The 15911-nt window shown below is 44.5% G+C and overlaps 1 protein-coding gene across 3 annotated transcripts; it reads right to left on the bottom strand.

Annotated features, from left to right (window-relative positions):
- Positions 1–10376: 10376 nt before the first annotated feature.
- Positions 10377–15686, bottom strand: LOC119803084 (zinc finger protein 431-like). Of its 3 annotated transcripts, none has more exons than XM_038314323.1 (2): positions 15634–15686; positions 10377–12582 (listed from the first exon to the last, which is right to left on the bottom strand). In XM_038314323.1, exon 2 carries the CDS (start codon positions 12269–12271, stop codon positions 11228–11230), a length of 1044 nt encoding a protein of 347 aa, XP_038170251.1. In that variant the 5' UTR covers positions 12272–12582; positions 15634–15686; the 3' UTR covers positions 10377–11227. The 3 variants fall into 3 exon arrangements, with proteins under 3 accessions (XP_038170251.1, XP_038170250.1, XP_038170252.1); XM_038314322.1 differs by having other exon boundaries at positions 15365–15683; XM_038314324.1 differs by having other exon boundaries at positions 10377–12239; positions 15365–15683.
- Between the last annotated feature and the right edge of the window lie 225 nt (positions 15687–15911).

Raw genomic sequence — 15911 nt, 5'->3', positions numbered from 1 at the left:
AAAAGTGCTGTCTCCCTGAGGACAGGCTTTGTTTCCCCGTTTCCTGAAATGCCTGCCGTGGCAAGTTGACCTCTGTGCCCCAATTTTTAGCGACGCACTGATACTGGGAAATATTTTTCTTCTTAACAAGAACCGAGAACCCAAGCACGTGACCAAAAGGGTGTGGCGCATCTGCAGAGTTCCAAAACATTTGGGTGCAGTCACCTACCACACACAAACAACCCTCAGGACAACCAGAATGAGAGCCTAGGGTGGCCAGACCTGGATTTGAAACAGCCACAAAACAAATCATTTTCAACCTGTATTTGGGGGCAAACGAAGCGCACTGGAGAAACCTGTGAGGGTGGTTTACAGCCTGTTTTGCTGGGTTGATCTAAGCTCTTAGTGTTAGGTTGGGAGCTTAGGTCCCAGTCCCTAGCATCTACCCAGCCCCTAGGCCTGGTATGGACTTCAAATCCCAGCAGGCCAGGTCCTGACCCCTCCCTGGCGGTGGGGTCAGGACCACTCCCCAGGGTACTTAAGTGATCCCCCCCCCCCCAAAAAAAGAAACACGCGTTCTCTCCTTCTCCCTCCTGGGGGGTCGCGTTCCCGCTGCAGTTTCCCCCTCGGGGCCACCCGAGAACACAGATCTCCCATTAAACCTGGATATTTCTTAATTTGGCTTGTTTTGATTTGGCTTGATTGGGAATTTTTGTGTCATCAGAGAGCTCGTGTTAGGAAATATTTCTAACACTTAGCTTGGAGCTAAGGCTTTCATTCTGACCTCACATCTTTTCCCTTGTTTGATTCCCTGTCTTGTTAAGCCCTTCTTACTTCACCAACCTGCCTGCAGCCCTCTGGACTCTGTCTGCTGCTATCTTTTCCCTCTGCTTGGCTGGTCTTTATCTGCAGCAGAACCTCTCTCTGCCTGGGAACCTCCTGCACCCAGGCCGGACGCTTCCTTCTGCTGCACTCCCGGCCCTCTGCATAGCCAGAGACCCTCTCCATGACTCCTCTGCTCACACATCACTCTGGATCTGCTTCAGCCAGAACACCCAGGGCTCATCCTCAGCTTCTGTCACGAACCGCTCACCTTATGCTTTTTGAGCCCGTTTGAATCACCCTGGCTGGAGGGCATCTGCTGGTAATTCACTACCTGCCCTCAATCCTACTGCTTCAAATGCTCAAGCTCTAATGTTGTCTTGTTTGTACTGCCATTTAAATTTTTTTTACTTTGTTTTTTATTATCTTTTTTATTATTCTGTTATTGGTATTTTGATTGTATTGTGTATCTGTGTGAGGGTATTGGATCCAGATAGCTGTGGGCCGCCGTGTGAGTGCTGGGAATTGAACCCAGGTCCTCTGGAAGAGCAGTCAGTGCTCTTAACCTCTAAATCATCTCCCCAGCTCATAGTTTTACTTTGTTGGCATAATCCCTAAGTCTTCAGGTCAGATACTATGAAAGTCACTCCTCTCGGAGAATCTCGGGTTGGTGAATGAGAAGGAAACCACAAGTTTCGGATCTGTGAAAGACTGGTAGACGCTACACTAGAGAGGCATGGAGGCCTTCAAACCAGTGTTCCTCCTGATCCCCCACGGCCCAGAAGCGGCAATTTCTATGTGGTCAGGCAGCTGGGAACAGAAGCTGGGTTAGAAGCTAGGTCTTGCTCAGTTTAGGGGTACCCCGGCCCTGTAATTCCAGCTCTCAAGAGGCTGGGAGAGGAGAGACCCAAGATACTGGCCGGGGCCATATGACTGAGACCCACTCTCAACAAACACAGTTAACAGGGCTATTGGGGGACTCTCCTGATCAGTCCCGGCTTCCAGCCACTGTTGGACACTGAGCTGTCTGTCAGTCCACAGATTTCTGCCCCCATTCTCCCCCATCTCTTAAAACGCTTATGAAATCGGAGTGCCTGAGTTCTGCTGGTATGGCTGGCTGGGAACTCCATTGATCCCTGCTTCTGCCATTGGAGCAGGGTTTCCCCAGTCTCCGACTGTAGATATCTGCATTCTTTGTGGGTGAGATTTTGTGTGTATCGTGTGTGGGCTTGCTCCCGTGAGACAGGTGCCTTTGGAGGCCGGATGAGGGTGCTGGATCCACTAGAACTAGAGCTAAGATGGTCGTGAGCCATCCATCACCGGTGCTGGAGACCAAACTGGGGCCTCCGTAAGAACGCTACACGCGTCTATCTGCAAAGCCATTCTCCAGCCTCAAAGTCTGAATTCTTAAAGCTCCATACCTCATAGCTCGTGGTTGTTCTGTACCCACAGTTGAACACTGTGGTTTTCCTAATGAGGAAAACAACTTAGTGCACAGAACGATAGACTGAGATTAGAAGTCGAGCTTCACTAGTATCCAGGCCAGTGACCCAGATTTAGGATTTCACAAATGCTGGTGGAATTGGATCGAGGCCGTAGATTACTTCCAGTTCTTCATTGTTACAAAGGACACAGGCGCTGGGGATTCTGGGATTTACTTTTTAATTTATTTTTATATTATTTTCTTTTTTTTTTTTATAAATTTATTTATTTATTATGTATACAATATTCTGTCAGTGTGTGTGCCTGCAGGCCAGAAGAGGGCACCAGACCTCATTACAGATGGTTGTGAGCCACCATGTGGTTGCCGGGAATTGAACTCAGGACCTTTGGAAGAGCAGGCAGTGCTCTTAACCGCTGAGCCATTTCTCCAGCCCCCTATATTATTTTCTTTTTAAGTGTGTGTGTGTGTGTGTGTGTGTGTGTGTGTGTGTGTGCCACAGCACGTCAGAGTACAATCTCTGGTATTACTCCTCTCCTTCTACCTTGTTTGAGGCAGGGTGTCCCTGTTGCTTACTGCCGTGTATGATGACTGGCCCGCCATCTTAGGAGGATTCTCCTGTCTCTAAGCTTTTCATACAGGTGTTGGGATTCCAGATTCTGGGAATCTGAATTCAGGTCTCCATGCTCACACAGCAAATCTCCCACCCAGCTACCTCCCCAGTCCCTTATCTGTTTCTTGGTTCCATTTCTTTTCCTAAAATCAACTCAAGGGTATAGATAGCATCCTTTATGGCTTAGGGTCTGAGGTTTTTTAACACAGGACATCTGTTATATTAACTACATGTGGTCTTAATTGCTTGCAGTACAACAGATTTTTTTTTCCTTCTGGCTCCAGTTTTTCTCACTTTCAAGAGCTTTCCATACTGGGGGGAGGCAGGGAAAAAAAGACAGAGAGAGAAAGAAAACTTCACTCTTGTGCATTTTTCCAAGGAATGTATTTCATTCTGTAATCAGATCAGCAGAAAAAGACATATCAGGTTACCCTTTCGGGAATAAGAATGTTCTCGTGGGAATTATGGGAATGTTCTCTGGTCTGGCTAGGCTGGAAGTGGAAGAAACAAAGACATCTGGAAATAGAGGCTCTGAGTAAATTTGGGCTGGATGGACAGCAATCAACGGTGAACCACTTAATTGTAGGGAAATTTCTTCCTTGCTGCTTGTACCATTCTCAGCACTTGTTGGGGGAAGATAGACATGTTCATTTGTCTCCTGGAAAGCAGGATTACGTGTTAGTTCAATTACACCATCATTCAGGAGAGGCCTTCCCTAAAATAATCCTATGCTGGTTGTTCAAGATCATCCCTTGAGACATGTTCAGCTTACAAAAAGGGAGGAGTTACAGGACCAACCAGCCCTTGAGAAGACCTAGGAGGGTCTGGGGATAACTCAGTTCTGTCCCTAGCGTGCACATTAAAACACCAGGCATGACGGCACATGCGTGTAGTCCTGACACTGGGGAGATATAGAAGGGGATCTCTGGGACTTGCTGACTAGTCTACCTGAATCAGTGGCTCCAGGCTCAGTGACAGATCCTGTTTCAATGAAGGTGGGGAGGGATACGGGAAGACAAATGGTGTCAACTTCTGGCCTCCACCAGCAGGGGCTCACATACTTAAAAACAGCAGGACCGTCTTTCCCTCCACTGGCTGGGATCCGACCTTGAAGTCTTTCCCTAGTGTTCATTTTATTTATTTTTATATTATTTATTTATTATGTATACAGTATTCTATCTGTGTGTATGACTGCAGGCCAGAAGAGGGCACCAGACCCCATTACAGATGGTTGTGAGCCACCATGTGGTTGCTGGGAATTGAACTCAGGACCTTTTGAAGAGCAGGTAATGCTCTTAACCGCTAAGCCATCTCTCCAGCCCCCTAGTGTTCATTTAAAAAGAATCATAGGAAATGAAGTTTCATTGGGGGGTGGATTAAACAATTGCATGAAAGTCTTATAGGGTTGGGGAGATGAAAAGATTGGAACGCAAACTGGGTGGTGGTGACACAGGCCTTTAATCCCAGTACTCGGGCTGGATCTACAAAATGAGTGCTAGGATAGCCAAGACTGCCATACAGAGAAACCCTGTCTCAAACAAATAAACAAACAAACAAAAAAATTTGAAAAAGATTTGAATGCCTTGTCGTAAAAGTTTTTCAGTGTTAGACAAAAGAGACTGATATTTAATGTTTCCTACACTTAAAAAGATAAAGACTTGGGAGTAGAGAAGGGGTAAAGGCGTCGGTAGTGAAGAGAGGATGGCCGGGTGCAGGGTGCAGTCACAGGCACAGGGGAGGGGTAAAGGCGAAGTTGATGGCATAAGGATGGCCGGGTGCAGGGGTACAGCCACAGGCACAGGGGAAGGGTAAAGGCGTGGCTGGCAGAGCGAGTATGGCCGGGTGTAGGGTGCAGTCACCGGCACAGGGAAGGTGCAAGCCTTGTTCCAGGAAAACTGGCAGAGTGCTGTGACTGGAAATGCCCTCTCAGATTCAGTTCCGCACTCATTAATGCAACGATTCTAATCTGAGCAGGACCCTGGGTTCCCAAAGCCCTAGGCTCTTCTCTCAGTCTGTGATCTGCTGAATTAACTGCTGTTAACACTGATTGCCTTGTGATGCTTCCGTGTGGGTCATGTGTGTACGCACGTGTGTGCGTGTGTTCGCACATACTCAAGTGAACATGAGTCCATTTCCTTTGGTCCATTGCCTTCTCCCAACCGAGTCTCACTACACGCTCCCTGGGCTCTCCATAGGCGCGTGTTCCTTTATCGCTTTAATCTTTAGTGAGGCGTGGATTTGAGCCACTGACCTCAGGGTGACAAGTTTGAAGCCCACAGCATCACAACAAAGCCCTTTTCAACCCAAGGTGTCTTGCCTAGCTGACGCGGGAAACTACGAGATACTCTGGGGTTGCTCAGGGGAAGACCTTGATTGGAACTGACAAGAAAAAGGACACCTTCTGCCATTTCTCTGCAGACTTCGTGAGTTCTCAGCACTTGAAAGAGAGCATGCCTCCAAGCCTTTCCTCCAGCTGGCTGGAGAGGAGAGGATGAGCTGCTTCTTTTTTTTCTTTTTTTCTTTTTTTTTCTTTCTCTTTTTGCATTTCATCTCTGGCAAATCACAGCACAACATCACACGCAGCTGCAAACTCTCTGAGGCGAAGACAAGCTGGATCTTATGTTTGGATTTATCATCCCCTCCCCCGTAGTAGCTGATTTCCACTTCTGACAGGGTTATTATTTCCATTTTTAGGAACTACCTTAGACCCTGCCTTAGATAATTACAGATTATCATCAGTCCCTCACCTGAGGCGTTTTGGCACTGTGTGAACCTCAAAAAATGCCTAGCCACCCCCCTTCCCAGGAAGTAGGGGAGCAAACTCAAATGTGTGAGACTCTGTCTTTGTTCCGATTCTCATCTGCAGCTCTCCTGGGCTGTCTGATTATTGAGCCATTAATCAGCGTCAAGTCATGGTTGAGAGCACAGGCAACGCTTTTGCCACCTGGGGTTCACTGTGGCTTAAACGCGCAATGACTTGTGTCCTTCAGTCTGGTACTCTGTCATGAGGTACAGTGGAAATCACAGACTTAGGAATTGTTAGAGCAGAGATACCACCTCAAAGACCACCTACGACTTTCGCCCAAGGTTGGACATCCCAGAGTGCTCCCTGCATTTGTCTGACTGGCATTCCAAGCTGAGGACGATTAAGGCTCTAACATCCCTCGTTTTAGTTTTTAAGGTTGCTAATCTTTATGTTCTTTGCCTCGAGATCCTGGATATTTTTGTGACTGGCTTGTAGTTTAGATGGTAGAATGCTTGCCTAGCGTGCATGGGATACAGAGTGGGATACCCAGCGTGGCATAATGCTGGGCATGGTGGTGCAGAGATAATCTCAGCACTCAGAAGCAGAGGCAGGAAGAACAGTGGTTCAAGGTCATCCTCACCTATAGAGGAAGCACAAAGTTAGACTGGGTTAAATGAGATCCTCTCTCAAATTCAAACCAAAATGAAACCTTGTGACTTCAAGCCAGGAATGGGGCGCAAGCCTGTAGTCTCAGCACTCAAGAGGCTGAGGCAGGAGGAGCAAAAGGTCAAAGTTATCCTCGGCTACATATTTAGTTTGAGACTAACCTTGCTGAATTGGAACCACGTAGACCAGGCTGGCCTTGAACTCAGAGATCCACATGCCTCAGCCTCTAGAGTGCTGGGATTAAAGGCATAAACTACCATGTATGACCTCTACAGAATTCTATCTATCTATCTATCTATCTATCTATCTATCTATCTATCTATCTATCTATCTATCATCTATTAATCTCTATCTATCATCTATCATCTATCTATCTATCTATCTATCTATCTATCTATCTATCTATCTATCTATCTATCTACCTATCTATCTATCTATAGTTCATTTTTCAAGACAGGGTTTTTATGTAGCTTTGGAGCCTGTCCTGTAACTCACTTTGTAAACCAGGCTGGCCTCAAACTCACAGAGATCTGCCTGTCTCTGCCTCCTAAGTGCTGGCATTAAAGGTGTGTGCCACCACCACCCGACCCTGCAGAATTATTTTTTTGTGGAGCCTGCGGCTACTCTGTTACGTGGCTTGTTTTCATAGTAACCCCTTGTCTTTAAACTCTTCTTCGGCAACAGATCTTTTTGGTTTTAAATTTTAATATCCATCCATCCAAGACAGTTGTACTGATGTATTGGCAGGAAAGTCATGTGTGTTAGGATCTGGAGCTGAGTTTAAATTTGGGCGTGATTGTCAGCAATTTGTACTTTCTGGCTATGGCGCGTATTCCTGCCAAGTCCTACTCCCATGGCAGATTCACGAGGGAAAATAAATCATACTGTTTTCCACCGGAAATTTTTTTTCTGGTAATGTTATGTAGTAGTGGATCCGCAGGTCAAATTTTGGGACCCGGAGTAGGATGCTATACCAGAACTGAAAGTGTGGTTTCAGTGTTGGTGTTAGGGCTGACCTAACGAGTTTCAAAAAGACTTTCAGCAGAAGCCTGAGGTTTTGAGAGAAAACCATCTGTGAGAGATGAAAGGAGAGTGAGGAAAAGCTTCCTGGAAGCAGCAGGAGGAAAGTGGGTCTTTAACGAAGAGGAAACATTAATGGTGCTGCTGCCAGGGATGGCGGGTAACTGTAAAAGGTGAGTTAGCGAATCTCATTGATGCTTTCCAAGTACTGTTAGAAGTGCTACCTGGCTTCTCAAGAAAGTAAAGAATAACCAACCCATCAAGCACAAGAGACCAGGACTGGCTAATTTTTAAAATAAAGAGGCTTTTGTTCTTTTTTTTTTTCTATTCCCAGCTTTCCAGATGCCAAATCATGTTAATAAGAAACAGCTTTTGCTGTTAGAGATTAAAATCTATGGGGTTTATCAGGATAACAAGGTCTAAAGACACAGTTAAGGGCAAGATTATAAAACCCTCTACAAAGACCTCAGAGTATGGGCAGTGGTGGCACACACTTTTAATCCCAGCACTTGGAAATCAGAGGCAGGTGGATCTCTGAGTATGAGGCCAGCTTCGACAGAAACCAGTCCCTTTGAGCGTCTTAGCAGTATACTTCAAAATCTTTAAAAACGGTAGAGATCTAGGGTGGTAGGGCCTGCCTGGAATCCCAGGGATTGGGAGGTAGAGGCGGGAGGAGCAGTTCAAGGCCACCCATGGCCACATTAGCCAGCTGGAGGCTAGCCTGAAATAGATGGGACCCTGTTCCCGAATAAATAAAGATAGATTCTGTGTCCATTAAGCTTATTATCCCACAGCAAACTTACAGGAGGATTATGATAGGGAAGGGTTCCTTTGGATAAAACTTGTTAGTGTGACTATATGAATAAGAACGTAATTCTTGCTGGCGGTGGTGGTGCACACCTTTAATCCCAGCACTCAGGAGGCAGAGGCAGGCAGATCTCTGTGAGTTTGAAGTTAGCCTGGTCTACAAGAGCTAGTTCTAGAACAGGCTCCAAAGCTACAGCAAAACACTGTCTCAAAAGACCAAATTCTTCATATATTACAAATTTAGATGAAAACAAACAGATAAGGGTAAAGAAGAAAATAGAACTTTGGACTCCTGAATGTTCATAAGTAGGAAGCAAGTGAAAAAAAAATTACTTGGCCTCCAAATAGCTTTTTTTTTTTTTTTTTTTTTTTTTTTTTTTAATTGAAAAAGAGTGACTGGGAAAGCAGAATTCAGCAAGTGTTGAAGGTGGGGTCAGGGGCTGTGGAAAATCACGCCTACGTCAAAACCTGAGCCTTAGTCAGAGAAAGAGTGTCAGGGCTGAAGTGCTCGGCCAGCCTTAGATGCATGACATCCTAAGTTAGCTTGCCGGTGCTGTCATTATGGCTCTCCCCCTCTCTTTCTTTCCCGTGCGGAACAGAAGTTTATGGTGGCCATTCTGTGCCAGTTTCTGTCACTGGATGTTAGATACACAGGGAAAGAAGTTTGCTACACTGAGTGTAAATGCATCTGACAAAACTCAGGTAGACCAGAGCAGGGTAACAAAACTGTGGTCTTCAAGAGTATGGTGGGGCTGGCAAGATGGCTCAGTGGGTAAAAACACATTCTACCTATGGCTGGTGACCTTCCTTTGACCCCAGAACCCAGGGTGAAGAGGTTATTCTCAAAAGGTGTCCTCTGACATGGAGCTCTCCATGTGCATGAACACATGCATGCACACACACATACACACACACATGCATGCACACATGCGCACACACAGTTCACTTATTTATGTAGTTATAAAAAAAAGGAGAAGAAACCAGAAACTTATTTCTATCATGAGGACAGACTGGGAATGTTGAGTGAAGGGTGTGAGGGAGTTGTAGGAGGGAGGTGAGTTGTTTTGGCCGGAAACCAGGATATAAAGTTATTGTGGACTATGGAAGTTGTTATTTCAAAAATGTTCAGTAATCGCCCAGCTGCCAGCATTATGCCTGTAATCAGACCACGTGAGGTTGAAGTAAGAGGATTGCCAAGAGTTCCTGGCCAGCCTGGCTATGTAGTGAGTTCCAAGCCAGCCTGGCTATGTAGCGAGTTCCAGGCCAGCCTGGCTATGTAGCGAGTTCCAGGCCAGCCTAGCTATGTAGCGAGTTCCAGGCCAGCCTGAATAATAGGAACGAGGCCCTTTCCCAACCTTGCCTTCCCCTCCAAATCACCCAAATCATTTTGTCAGAAACTACAAACTGAATTAAAACAAAATATTCATTGTTTCAAGCCACTAGGGTTTGGGATAATTTATTAAGCATGAATGGCTAACAAACACAGGCGAAAATTATGTAAGGTTGAGGACTGATGGGGGATTCCTTCTATAGCTGTGAATATGCGTTGCTTTATTGGTTGATGAATAAATCTTTGGCCTATGGCAGGGCAGAATATAGCTAGGGGGGAAATCCAAGCAGAGATACAGGGAGAAAGAAGGTGAAGTTAGAGAGACACCAGAAGCTGTAGGAGAAGCGAGGTATTGCGTAACAAGCTATGAGCCTCATGGTAAAATATAAACTAATAGAAATTAGTTTTAATATTTAGCTGCTTAGTTAAGCAAGGAATAGTTAAGGCAGGTATTCTATCTGCTTCTAAGCACTACCCCAGACTGGGCAATTGTAGTCATTAAGGTCTAGCAGGGTGAGTTACTTCTCCCCCAGAAGTTTATCCATTTCAAATCATATTTTTGCTACTTTATTAATCTGCTATCTTGTGCATGGCATTTAACCTGTGTTTTTTTTCATCAACTAAAACATGGCTACTGTGATGGCTATCCTTGGTTGCCAACTGGACTACATCTGGAATTAATTAAAGCCCACATAACTGGGTATACCCGTGAGGTATTTTTTTCTTAACTAAACTGTTTGAAGTGGGAAGATTCACTTTTAATCTGGATCTTTTTTTTTAAAATAAATCCCATTGCTGTTATATTATCTGGTATCAATGGATAATCTTCTTATAAGGCAGTAATTAACGATGAAGTGACAGATGATGGAAAATTCATGGGAACAGGAAGAAGAAAATAGAACAATAAGTAATATATACATATCTATAGCACATCAAACTATGAGATACAGAGTTGATTGCTGATTATTCTATTTTATTACATATTAACCAAAGAAAATCCTGCTTTGAATATGCATATGATGTATTTACTGTTTCTTAGATTCTCTATTAAGTATTTTCACATTACTGTCATTAAAACGTGTTATATCACAACAGGAAAGAGACAAATTCACATCCGTAAATGTTTCAACTGGATTAGATATTTAATGTAATTGAGGAGCAGTGTGAAATCTAAAAGGCTTACATCATTATTTAAATTGTAGGGCTTTCCTTCATATGCGTTTGCAGGGGCAAAGAAAGTAAAGGACATTATAATCTATTGCCAGCGTTTCTTCTCCAAAATCAACACGCCTGTGTAACTTAATAATGGATGTTTGCTGAAGATGGTGCCAAATTCTTTTTAGTTAGAATCTTTTTAGCATTTGTTTTGCACTTCCTCAAACAGAACTTTAATATGAAAAGGCTTTAACCAATTTTGCACTAAAACCTTATTCTTGTAGAAAAACTACCATAAAATAAATTACCACACTGACTATATATATATCAGGTGTCTGCACAGTATATTTTCTCATGAATTTGAACTTCTGATACATGCAAAGGCTTTTCAACATTAGTCACATTCATAGGGTTTCTTTCCTCTATGTGTTCCTTTATATTTTTGAAAATTACTATGAATTGCAAAGGGGTTACTTCACTGATTTCATTCATAGGGTTTCTCTCCAATGTTTTTAATGCGTTGGAAAACTACTCTGATATGTAAAGGCTTTATCACATTGATCACATCAATAATTTTTCTCTCCCATGTGTTCTTTTATGTATTTAGAGAAGATTCTGATATTAAAAGGCTTTACCATCTGACTGCCTTCATAAGGGTTTCTTTCCAGTGTGTGTTCTTTCATGTGTTAGTACATTATGATGATATGCAAAAGCTTTACCACACTGATTACATTTGTAAGGTTTCTCTCCAGTATGTATCCTTGCATGCCTGTGAAGATGACTGGAATGTATAAAGGCTTTACCACACTGATTACATTCATAGGGTTTCTCTCCAGTGTGTGTTCTTTCATGAATTAGAACATAATTATGACGTGCAAAAGTTTTGTCACACTGATTACATTTGTAAGGTTTCTCTCTTGTATGTGTTCTTTTATGCTTTTGAAGATCACTGGGAGATGTAAAAGCTTTGACACAGTGATTACATTTGTAGGGTTTCTCTCCAGTGTGTGTTCTTTCATGAATTATCACATTACTATGATATGCAAAAGCTTTATCACACTGCTTACATTTGTAAGGTTTCTCTCCTGTATGTTTTCTTTTATGCTTTTGAAGCTCACTTGGAGATGTAAAAGCTTTAACACAGTGATTGCATTTGTAGGGTTTCTCTCCAGTGTGTGTTCTTTCATGAATTATAATATAACTATGATATGCAAAAGCTTTATCACACTGCTTACATTTGTAAGGTTTCTCTCCTGTATGTGTTTTTTTATGCATCTGAAGACCACTGGGAGATGTAAAAGCTTTACCACACTGGTCACATTTGTAGGGCCTCTCTCTGGTATGTGCTCTTTTATATATTTGCAGTTGACTATGATATGCAATGGGTCCATCATCTTGAATAACTTCACAGGGCTTCTCTTCCATGTGAATTCTCTCATGCCGTTTAAGAGGACTTCCACAACTTCTAGAACTTAGAGAATGCTCTTCAGTGTCATGACCTTCCCAATTGTAGCCAATGGCAGTGAGGTTCCTGAAGGTCTGCAGCATCACATCGTTGTAGAGATTCTTCTGGGAAGGGTCCAGCAAAGCCCACTCTTCCGGAGTGAAGTTCACATGCACATCGTCATAGGTCACTGCATTCATGGCCTGCCAGTCTTCCCTGTTTGATGACAGATGTGCATAGCTCATCATGGCCTGGTTGCACAGCTCAACCACGCTCCACCCACATGGAGCCCAAGACGCAGCAAACAGGAGAGCAAACCAGCATTAATCTGGATCTTTTGAGGTGAGTAAATCCATCTTTAATCTAGGCCACAGCTTCTGCCTGCAGCCTGTATGAACGGCATGGAAGGAAGCTTGCTTTTTGCCTTGCTTGCTTTTTCTGGCAAGTCTGTTCCTTCACTGGCATAGAGCCTACTTCCTCAGGATTCCAGTGTATGCTGAAGACCAGCTGAGACACCCAGTTTTATGGACTGAACAACTACTGGATTCTTGGACCTTCCCTGGGAAGACAGCCATTGTTGGATTAGTTGGACCACAGCCTTTAAGCCACTCTAATACATTCCATATATTTATTTATTCATTTATTCTATCAGTTCTCTTCCTCTAGAGAACCATGAGTAATACAGTCACTATCAGGCTATTGCATGGATTAAGGAAGCTACCATATGGAACAGCATCTGAAATGGAGAAAGCTGTGAGTGTATTTATTATTATTATTATTTTTTGGTTTTTCGAGACATGGTTTCTCTGCAGCTTTTTTAGAGCCTGTCCTGGAACTAGCTCTTGTAGACCAGGCTGGCCTCAAACTCACAGAGATCCGCCTGCCTCTGCCTCCCGAGTGCTGGGATTAAAGGCGTGCGCCACCACCGCCCGGCTTGTATTTATTATTTTTATTATGTGCTAGACACAAGAGTGCATATACCTGGTTGGTCCCTGTCCATAGAGTTCATTCTCATCAGGAATTTTCAAATGACCATAACTCTATGTATTGAGCTCTGTAACATGGTACGTGTGAGTACAGACACGGAAATTTCTGTCTCACCGTAGAGGGACTGGTAGGGCCAGGGGGAGTTTCATCAGATGTAAGGGAGAAGGGTAGTTTGAATATGATCCTTAAGAGAAAGGACATAGGATCATTTGGATGTACAAAGCAGTCAGAGATAGCAAAGAGAAGCTATTACAGCCTCCAGCTACAAAATAAATATGTTTAAGACCTAGGCGCAGTGGCATGTACCTGTGATCCCAGCACTCGGGAGGCTGAGGCAGCATCTCAAGCTTGAGGCCAGCCTAGAATACAAGGGGAGATATGGTCTCTAGACGAAAACACCAACTCACGACAGGAGAAAGGGGAAGATGTAAAAGCTATGTAGTGCCAGCATTATTACTTGGGGGTTTGTTGGAAACAGGACCTGGCCCTAACTATACAACCCAAAAGTTTGCATTTTTACCAGGACCGTCATGTGTTCCTGCTGAACACGAAAGCTTGAGAGCTACTACTGGCGGAAGGTGTAGACTCTGGGACCAAGCTGCCTAAATTTATAACACATAAAAGTTTGTATCAGGGGCTGGAGAGATGGCTCAGAGGTTAAGAGCATTGCCTGCTCTTCCAAAGGTCCTGAGTTCAATTCCCAGCAACCACATGGTGGCTCACAACCATCTGTAATGAGGTCTGGTGCCCTCTTCTGGCCTGCAGGCATACACAGAGACAGAATATTGTATACATAATAAAAAAAAAGTTTGTATCATTTGTGCGTGTATACATTCTGGAGGTCAGAGGACGATTTTCTGTAGTCAGTTCTCCCACTACCATATGAGCAGGTTCTGAAGACTGAGTTCAGGTCAGCAGGCTGGCAAGGTAAGTGTCTTTACTTGCTGAAGCTTCTCGACAGCCCAGGCTGCCTAAATTAAAAACCTTCCTTTGCCCTTCACTTATGTGGACCTTAGGGATGTTTTTAACCTGTATCAGGGACTTATTTTGAACTAAGGACATCCCTACTAATTTTAAGAAGATGTATATAGAAGATGGAGGATCAATCCCAATTGCTGCTCATATTTGACTTATAATAAGTCAGGTTTGTTTGCTTGTTCTTCAAGACAGGGTTTCACTGTGTAACAGCCTTGGCTGCCTGGAACTAGTTCTATAGACCAGGCTGGCCTCGAATTCAGCGAACCACCTGCCTCTGCCTCCCAAGTGCTGGGATTAAAGGTGTGCGCCATCACCGCCTGGCCAAGAGTCAGGATTTTGTTATTGTCTTCTTAAAACTTTATTTTCTGTGTATGGGTGTTTTGTTTGTGCACTACATTTGTACATTCGTGCGGCACCTAAGGAACTCCTGAATTACATATGGTTGGACTTATATACGGTTGTTGGCCACCATATGGGATGGAAGAGAGACCAGTGCTCTTAACCAGCCTCCTATTGTTGCCTTTCGAGACAGGGTTCTATTATATAGTTTTGGTTCACCAGATCCTGAACAACTGTGCCTTTCCATCCATAGGATGGGCAAACTTAATTACACCCACCTCGTGTACATGCTGCAAGGGTCAAATAAAGAAATGTTTGTTAAATTACAAAGTCTCCTATTAAGATTTAATTAACCACCTCATAAGGTGTCCTTAAGCAATTGACCTCACAGTGTGCACAGGAAGGTCAAGAAAGGCGTGGAGTAAACTCAAATGGTCCTTTTTATTTCTGACTAACCTACATCTCCATTCAAGAGAACGAACAGACTCACATTTATGCAGTAGTTCACAAAACAACAAAAACCCCCAAACGGTTTTTGGTCACAGGGCCTCCTGCAGTCCAGGCTGACCTGCTTCTTCCACTTCCCAGTGCAAGGATTAGAAATATAATTCATAGCGTCCCACTTAGAAATTGAACTTTCACCCACGCTTTGTATCTGAATATTCCCACAGAGTAGATTTTGCCCCTCCCCCTGCGCATCCTCTTCAGGCAAATCTACCACTGAGCTAGAGGTCCTTCCTGTGGTAACCCTGGTTAGCCAGGGAATTTGCTAACTGCAGGATGCATACTAACAATTCCTTCAGATGTGTGCACTTCCACCACATCCGATGTCACCAGAGTTTAGAGGGAGGGACACCACAACACTCGACGGGGTTTACAATCCTAGAAACGAACTGATTTTTTTTTTTTTTTTCTTTTTCGGATCGTTGTTAACAACACGTCGGGCCTCTTTCCATCTGTAAAGCGGGGGTGGGGGTGGGGACAAGACTTTTGACAACATGGTGCGGTTAAGTAACAAAGGCTGCAGGTGAACCTACCATGCTGTAGTGAGGGCCACAAGCAAATCCCTTCTTCCCTTGGACAGATATAGCACAAGATACCACTAGCTTTCCTATTTCGCACACGGCATAGCCCCAAGCCGAGAACGCTCGGATTCCCTTCCTCGATTAGCAACTCTCAACACCGAGAACGGGTTGTCGTCGGGGTGGTGGAGGACGCTGACGATGGCTCCCAAGAGTCTGGGGAAACAGATCTTCATCCCCCCAGCGTTCATCGGGGACCAAGCCGCGCTCTTTTCATCCCTCACCTCGCTAAAGGTCGCAGCGCGGCTCCGATTGCCGACGCCATTTTGGACGGTACGTGTGACGCCACACGTTCAGCTGAAGGGGCAAGCCGATTGGCTGGGAACGGCCCGGAGGCTAGGGCGCGCGAAGCCAAAAGGAACTACACTCCCAGACTTCCTTGCGCGCACGACCGGAGAGCAGCGAGAGAAAGAGGACGGAGTTGGAGGCTCGGACTACAACTCCCAGCAGGCTCCGCGACGCCCGTCCTTCCCTTTCAAAACGCGGTGGGGGGGGGGGGGGG

The sequence above is a fragment of the Arvicola amphibius genome, chromosome 12, assembly GCF_903992535.2.
Source record: "Arvicola amphibius chromosome 12, mArvAmp1.2, whole genome shotgun sequence".
NCBI classification, from domain to species: Eukaryota; Metazoa; Chordata; class Mammalia; order Rodentia; family Cricetidae; genus Arvicola; species Arvicola amphibius.
This window is presented reverse-complemented; position numbering and strand designations above follow the sequence as displayed.